Source organism: Euphorbia lathyris, chromosome 1, assembly GCF_963576675.1.
Source record: "Euphorbia lathyris chromosome 1, ddEupLath1.1, whole genome shotgun sequence".
Taxonomy (NCBI): domain Eukaryota; kingdom Viridiplantae; phylum Streptophyta; class Magnoliopsida; order Malpighiales; family Euphorbiaceae; genus Euphorbia; species Euphorbia lathyris.
The window spans coordinates 24866692-24875024 of record NC_088910.1 but is presented as its reverse complement, the minus strand read 5'-3'; the positions used below and the strand labels follow the sequence as shown (position 1 = coordinate 24875024).

Sequence of the window (8333 nt, the reverse complement as noted above, 5' to 3'; positions counted from 1 at the left end):
AGGACAATTTTACCTTTTTAATAAAAAAAAAATTGAATTTTTGATAAAAAAAACGCCAATTTTGGCCTAGGCGGGTGTCGGATCATATCACCCGCCCGACCAATGGCTAGAGTGGGGTGAAACACCCGCCCAGCCAATAGTTTGGGCAGATATAACATCCGGGAGATTGGTCCGTCCGGACAATTGGCTGGGCGGATCCGACACCCGCCTAGGCCAAAATTGGGCCTAGGCACAAATTTAATATTTTTAGTGACCGAAAATGTTAAATCGTCCAATTTTGGGACGAAAAATATAAAATTCTCTAATTTTTTGTGACGAAAAATAAAAAATTGTCACGAAAAATATGCATTACGTTCATGAGTTTTTTTGAAAAAAAATGTAAATTTTAATGTTTCCGACTTATAATCATCTATTTTCGGGGTTTGGATTGTCACATATCAATTATTTTCATAATTTTAATTATTGTTATTCGGGTTTGTGATTTTGGAGAGAGAATTTTCAGTTTTTGATCAAAATTACGAAAAAAAATGCAAAAAAGTCCAAATGAAGGCGGTAACTAATAAAAAAATGTAGTATTTACCATTTATTATAAATCCATCGAACCTTTTGACGCTGTTTGGTCCTCTAGGAATGGATACCATTTCTTCTCAAGTATTGCTCCTGGTCATTGTTTGCACCTAACATATCATATAAAACCTGCATAAATTATTTATATTTTATATTTTACATAAATACATTGACCAAACAAGGAGACCTTTTCTCCCCGATCCTTTTTTTTGTCTGACCAAAGATTTCTTGAGCACATGGATTACAAAATTGGTGGATAAAGGGGATCTTCAGGTTATGTCTTAGTATAGGGGCCAGTATTTTCCTACTCATCTAATGTATGTCGATGATGTTTTGTTGTTCTGCTCTGCCACCAGTAGAAATATGTGAGTTGTTGCTGAACTTTTCAGATTTTACGGCACTCTTTCAGGCCATCATGTTAACTAGGAAAAATCGGCTATTTTTTTCGGACCCGGTGTTTTACAGAGACGAGCCAGTGCTCTCGCTGCTTTGGTGAGCATTCGCCTACAAGTGCATTCATAATTTTATATGGATTGGTTCTATGGATGAGAGAAAGTGTGTCACGGTTCCTTGGCGCTTATGTGTCCGTCAGGGTGAAGAATTTGTTGATTTTCAATCCGTCAATACTTGGGAAATTGGCTGGGGAGATTATTAGCTCTTATTCTTATGTTAGCGCTTATCTTGTACATCTCTTATAGTTATAGATCTCCCAAAGCACACTTCCAAATACAAACACATTATCTCATAAATTAAATTTTGGTTTATTTCCATTCTTTAAAACTGTTATTTGCCTTTTAATTCTAAACATAAAATAAAAATGATTAATAAAATTTCGAAACAGTTGCTTTTAACTAACATCTACAACAACAAAATAGCAAACAGAACAGAGCCAATGTTTATACACCATAAAGTAAAGCCATAGTTTTTATAGATGAATGGCGGACACAGATCCATTGATATAATTCAAATGATTATGGGTGTTTAATTGAAATTTTTTTAGTCCTTCACCTTAGAAATCAAAGATTGAAAGAGTTTTCCGGTAATCAGTGAATGTTCGCGATCCCAACCTCTCCATATATGTCCTTGCATATACAAATAGCTGAACACAAACAACAAACCATATCCTAGATTACATTGAAATCTATAACAGTACTTATTTATGTAATCTTTTTAAATAGCAGAATAGCTATAATCATCTTCTACAGGAGGACCCTGAGTAGCAACTGTCAATATAACGAAGGCGCCATATAATATGGTAACAAGTGCAGTGAAGTTGACAAGGAATGCCTCGGAGCCATATTTAGCAAGTCCAGAATTCTCCAGGAATGTTAGTTTCTCTAGAAACCCAATAGCAGCATTGGCTACTGCCAGAATAAAAACAGTTACCCCCAAAATCACATGCCATGGAATGGACACACTTCTTATTGTAGTTGAACCACCAGGGAAGAAGAATACTAGGAACCCATAGACCCACTGCAAAATTAACAATTACCCCTTTTTAGATTGAACATTTCAGATTAAAATGGTGTATTAATGTTTATAGATTACCTGAATTCCATAGAGAACAATGATACCAATTCCTAGCCAGGAATGCAAGCTATAAAGGTTGGCAATTCCACTTTCATTATGAAATTTGAAGGCTGTGTAGATTCCAATTATTCCAAGTATAAGTGCTATTCCATGGAGTATGAGATGAATTAGTTTCTTCTCTGCCTTCTTTAATGGAAGTGATTTGTAACTTATAATGGCTGCATTTTGTATTTTAGGAAAGAAAATGTAAGGAACATTTTATTACAAAGCCAAATAGCCAATGATCAAACAGACAATTTATTTAATTACCTTCACCTCCTAGGATTATGAAGCCGATTAGCATCAGAACAGGATGAATCTGTTTATTACAACATAAATTGTCAGATTCATTTGCTCACAATATCAATTTTTTTGTTTATTATTTTGTTCAATGTTTTATTTATCTATTTAAAATTATATTTATTGAGTTTTGTTGAATTATTTAACTACTGGACTGAGTTTGAGAATTAGTTTTTCTTAGACGGATCCAATTCTGTCCAAACTTGATTTGAAAATGGTAGGATTTAAATAAGGGGAAAATTACACAGAAATTCATCTTTTAATAACTATTTACAACTATGTCAAATCATAATTTTGGATTATGTCAAACTAGTAAAATCAGTATTTTTAATATATTTTAAGGATTAGAATTTATAAATTATAAGTCTAGAATATATTTTCTAGGGTTTATGATTTATGAATTGGAGTCTAGAATTTTTAAACTATAATGTAAAATCATAATATATAGAGAATAATGACATATTAAGAATTAAGTTTGGTGATATGATTTAGTTGTAATTTTGTACCTAATTATGATATTCATGTATTTGACCCGATAATAAGATATACCGATTAGATTCATTCCGGCCCAGGTGGACTTGTGAGAGATGAATTGGTAAATACCATTAATTCAAATTAGGGAAAAATAAAGGTAGGTAGCAAGACTTGCACAAGTGAATAACACTAAAAAAGCAAATACTATTATTTTATAATTATTAATTGATTTAATTCTATTATTGGGTTTAACTAGAAGACACTCCACACCTAATAAATACTAAATCCAATTTACCGGAGAGAATCAGGCAAATGCCTATTCTTTACTACTATATTTTATTGATTCTTTATTACTTTTTTTTAATTGATTGAAAGAATGCTCTGTATATGGAGGTAAAGAACGTGTCAAAACGACAGTATTATCAAAATCCCAGAATATAAAACGACAATCAATAGACCAAACAAAATTCTCAAGGACATAGCATAATCTAAGTAAATTCAAATTAAAACAGTTGATAGATTGGGATAAATAACTCCTCAATGAAATTTAAAAAAAGAGAAAGAGGAACTGACATTGAAGATGAGACTTTTGTTGGTATCTTCCCAAGCCAATCCACCTCTGAACTGTATACACCACACCAACACCATAATCGCAGCTGCAACAGCAAGCGCGTGTGAGACAAACGTGAAAGGTAGTGCCTTAATTTCGAAAGCCATATCCAGAAACTCTCAAATCAGAAACTCGGAGAGCAGATGAGAATGGAGAGTATATATATCTCTTGGATTGGTCGTGTGTGTTCTGGTCTCTCTCTACCCGTAATTCCACACGACCGTTAGATAAATATCTCCTCCTTTATTGGATTATTGCCACGTGGGTGCTCTTGATTTGAGGATGGTAGTCCGCCTCCGTGTCTGTCACAGCTAAGCTTACTTCTTTAATATTGTTGGATTGGGAGCCACATGTTAAATTAAGTTCCAGAAAATAGTAAAGTATCCCAAAGATCCTTTATCTTTGTTCTTTTTGCACATTAAGCTCTCATTTTTTTATCTTAACATATTTGTTCTTCATTATTTAAAAAGTCATAATAGTCAAATAAACCAACATGACACGTGGACCAATCATCTAGAAGCAACGATGAAAAACAATTGTTTGGAGACATGAATCAATTGAAATAGGCACGTTAATTCGCAATAGATATAATCCATGTTGTTACGGCTTACTGTTGATAGACATCAATTCAATATAATCTCATGAAAGGACATACGCCTATTCTTCTCCAGCTATATTTATAAGACGTCAACAACAACACAAAAATTGACATTTTCACGAAATACTCCGAGAATCTTATAAATAAAAAATAATGTTGTGTAGCTAAAGTGTTTCACATGAACTTTCACATGCTTAGAGAATTTGCCCATTCACCGTTAGATATAGACTTATTAAATCTAAACTTCAGGATGCTTTGAATCTCCACCTTATGATTCTAATAAGCCTAGATCTAATGGTGAATTATTAAATTCTACATGCTCATTAAGATGCATGAGATCAAGACTGAATATCTCATCTTTTAACCTATCAGAGTGGGGTTGTTGATTCGTGACCCTATACACTCTCCTTTGACTTCTCTTTCTATTTTATTGTAAGGTACATCAATTTTGAATTACCTTTCAAAAAAATCCTCTTGCATTCCCACATCAAATTGGTGCAATTAGTAAGGATCTTGACAAAAATTGAGGATACAAATACATTAAATGGAGATTCACAAAATCGGAACAATTCTATGTCATATCTATTAAACTTGAAAAACATAAAGCCATTAAGATCTTAGGTCATGCATTGGGCTCCTCTTTTATACAAATCTTAAACACCTGATTCGATATGTAAATCATACAATTTTCAGACACCAATAAAAATGGGTAATATTTGATGGGTTAGTTACATATTAATCATAATTAGTCTAAATATTTACAAATTTTTTATATTTATACAGAATTTTTTAAAATGTCAAGTATTGGAAAATTAAAACTGGTTTTAGCATATTAAAAAACAAAAAAAAGGCTTGGTTTGATGAGTTCAACCGTGAAATTGGTTTTTTATTTTTAATTTTCAAATCCAAAAAAAATAACTGTTTACGTGATAAAGAGATAATAAAAAATCCAAAACTGATTTTATCTGTAATTTCCTCATATTTGATGCACCAAGTTTTGTGTTCACCAACTAATTATTTTAACCAATAATAACTTAATATGTATTGAAATGAAACTAAAAAATCCAATGCAGTAAATCTGAATGATGATAGCTTTTGATGCTTTTTTTTTCCAAAAATTTCATATATAAAAACATGAAAGATCGAGGGCATCATAAAATTGTAGTCCAACATATATAATTGATATAAAATTATTTTTCAAGACAAAGCAAAAAAAATAAAGAAGTTAAAATATAGTAATTACCTGAACAACAAAAAGAAAACAAAAATGATGGTAAAGGCATATGCATGGAACCACGAGTAGGGATGTTAACGGGTACTGTATCCGTAGGTACCTGAAACGTGTGTGGAGATATCCCTAGAATATCCGGTATCCGTTATCCGTCATAACTTTTTTATATATTAATAAATATCATTGTTTTTTAGATGTAAGATTTGAAATTTGAACACCAACCTTTTGTTTTTTTAACCATTGACTGATACCATTAAGCTATTTTATTCTTATTAATTAAGATTCAATTTGTTTAATTGTTAGATAGATGATTTTTAAATTTATACTTAGTTAAATTTGTAATATTTTTTGTTTTATTTATTGATTCTTGACTGGTAACATGGATATCCGCAAATTAAATGGGATGAGTATAGAATGTAAAAAGTATATTTATTAAGATAATGAGACGGATACAAATAGTTAAAAAATAGAAGGATAAAGATTTGAAATTCGAGATACCCTACACACAATATGACTTTCTTAGGTTAAATAGTTCCTGCCTCAAGGCTAAGAAAACGAACATTTTCATATAAAATTAAATACATAAAACGACACCGTATAATCTAGAAATCCATATAAGCTGAGGTCAGCAATGACCTCAAACAGGTTGGCCCACTTCATCTTATCAGCAAAATTTTGGACATATCACAATTATGAATAGCTTTACTTTCTTAATTAATTTGGTTTTGTGATTTTTTTTTTTTTTTTTTTTTGAAGAGGTGATTTCTTACTTTATCCTTAAAGTGTGTCCAAATTCATTTCAAAATACATGTCTCTCTCTTTTCTTCCTCTCTTCAATCTCGAAGGTTAACAAATGAATTTAATCAGTTGCAATTATATTTAAGTTTGTGTTGGTGATATTTTCGAAATATCCCAATTTTCAATCTTAATATACGTTTGTGGGTATTAAAAATGGTAAAAGTAATGCGGACATGCCAGAGAAACTAGTTCTCAAAGGGTAAAATAGTAATTGAATAAAGTAAATAAATAAAATGCGCATAAATTACTTGAATTCTAAACGAAAAGCGATTGACGACCGTTAACCGTTACAAGGACTGAAAATAAAAACAACAGTCTTGGGCCCCGACGTCACTTGACAGGTTGGTCGGAAAAACAATTTTTAATATAAATACCAAAAATAAAGCAATAAAACGACACAAAGATATACATTTTTTTAATTTTCTTTTATATTTTTATTGATTTTGTAAATATTTTTTAATATTTTTGTATTATAAATAAGCATAAAGCATAAAAATTACAACTTAAAAACGATAACTTTAAAGCTAGAAATATAAATAAGTTACAAAAACAAATATATACGGGATGAAATAAAATTAACCGATCTCTTTGATTTTGTTGGGATGTGTGAAATTAAGGATTGGAACTCTAGAAAATCGGCTCGAGGGTTGTTGCGTTGTCCGGGTAATTTTGGATGAATTTGGAGTAATTCAGAGAGTTCAGGGATTGGATCAGCAATTTACCACCAAGTCAGCAGCAAAATGGGACTAAACTGATGCTTTCGTGGGATGTTCGGGCTCGATTACGGGGGCCGTAGAGATCAGATTTGAGCGAAACGAATGCTAGTATTTGAAGTTAGTGTGCAAAGGAAAGGTTTGGAACTGAAATTTCAGGAAAAAGTCGAGTGAAGGAGTCAGAATAAATTATTGACAATGGGACGACAGAATAATTGTTTGATGGTTGAAAAACCAAAAGCTTGATTCTGTTTCGTGGAGGGTGTTTTACGGACGATTAAGAAGGCTATAGGGGGTCGTTTTTTACGAAATAAAAATTGAGAATTCGAGAATTGATGTCAATAAAGAGATTAAAATTAATTTGGGCTAAAATGATTAGCTAACGAACTCAAAATAAAATTTGAAAAACGGCTCACCAGAAAAGTTGTTTGATGAATTTTTCAATAATGAAAAACTCAAAAGCTTGTTTCTGGGTCTTTTTAATTTATTGAGATCAATAAAAAGTTTCTAAACATGATTTAGAATAGGTGTGTAAACTGAGAATGAGTCGAACATGAGGTTTCGGTGATTGCGATTTCAGGAAAAAATGCTTAAAGCTTGAAGGAAGATGACAATAGTGAAATTTGATTTAGACTAAGAGAGCTCGAATCGAGGATTGGGTAATAATTTTATTGACTTAACTAAGAGATTGCAAAAAAAAAAACGATTTGAGAATTAATTAAGTAAACTAAGAAAATTTCGAATTTGAAGTTTCTGAAAATTGAAAGTTTTTTCTGAGGAACTGAAGATTGAAGAACTAATTCTGGAAATTAAGACTTTGTTTAGACTAATTAGATGCTAAAGGATGATTTCTAAGAACCTAAGGATTGATAAAATGGCCGATTTTGGCAGGAATTTGATAGACAAATTGGTTTGTCCTGTGTTTGATTGATTTTTGAGTGGGGATTGGAATGAAAGAGTTGAGCTCTATTTATAGGATTTTGAGCAACAAATTCTATGTTAGTGGCCCTTAAATTTCTCATCCATGATTCTCATTACCTTCCCATAAATTAAAGAAAGAACATGAGTGAGTTAGGAGCTGGAAAAATGGAGTTAAGACCATGAAATACGTTCCTGAATCTGTAGACAAGGTCAAGCCCATTTTTCAGCACCGGTGCTCTTTGAAAAATTCTACCGGCTTCGTTACAGCTCCGTTTTGCTCCGTTTCCAGAAAGCTAACATCCCGAACTTTCTGAAAAAATACTAACCGTCCGATATTTCGTTGTTTTAGGGTCCGTTTTCATTGTCGAAGTTGCTGGACGGGTTACTGAAAAATGGTGCAAATTTACCCCTGATATTTATTATTTCTTTTTTTTATATAATAATCTTTAGATATTATTTTCTATTTTTATCACATTTTTATTTTGTAGCAAAAATGAATTTAATTAAAACAAAATAATTATAGAGTAAAAATTATAACCTATGTTAAAAATA

General features: G+C 31.6%; 1 protein-coding gene across 1 annotated transcript; it reads right to left on the bottom strand.

Moving 5' to 3' along the window:
• Nucleotides 1-1439: 1439 nt before the first annotated feature.
• LOC136225649 (transmembrane ascorbate ferrireductase 1) lies at nt 1440-3729 on the bottom strand. Its single transcript, XM_066013754.1, has 4 exons — nt 3484-3729; nt 2407-2455; nt 2116-2315; nt 1440-2040 (listed from the first exon to the last, which is right to left on the bottom strand). The coding sequence occupies exons 1-4, from the start codon at nt 3625-3627 to the stop codon at nt 1738-1740; spliced, it is 696 nt and encodes a 231-aa protein (XP_065869826.1). The 5' UTR covers nt 3628-3729; the 3' UTR covers nt 1440-1737.
• Nucleotides 3730-8333: the final 4604 nt, after the last annotated feature.

Excerpts from the sequence above, each read along its gene's own strand:
- LOC136225649 (XM_066013754.1), bottom strand. The coding sequence starts at position 3,627 with ATGGCTTTCGAAATTAAGGCACTACCTTTCACGTTTGTCTCACACGCG. Across the intron at positions 2,456-3,483 it reads ACAAAAGTCTCATCTTCAAT|ATTCATCCTGTTCTGATGCT; the intron begins GTCAGTTCCTCT and ends TGTAATAAACAG. Across the intron at positions 2,316-2,406 it reads CATAATCCTAGGAGGTGAAG|CCATTATAAGTTACAAATCA; the intron begins GTAATTAAATAA and ends TACAAAATGCAG.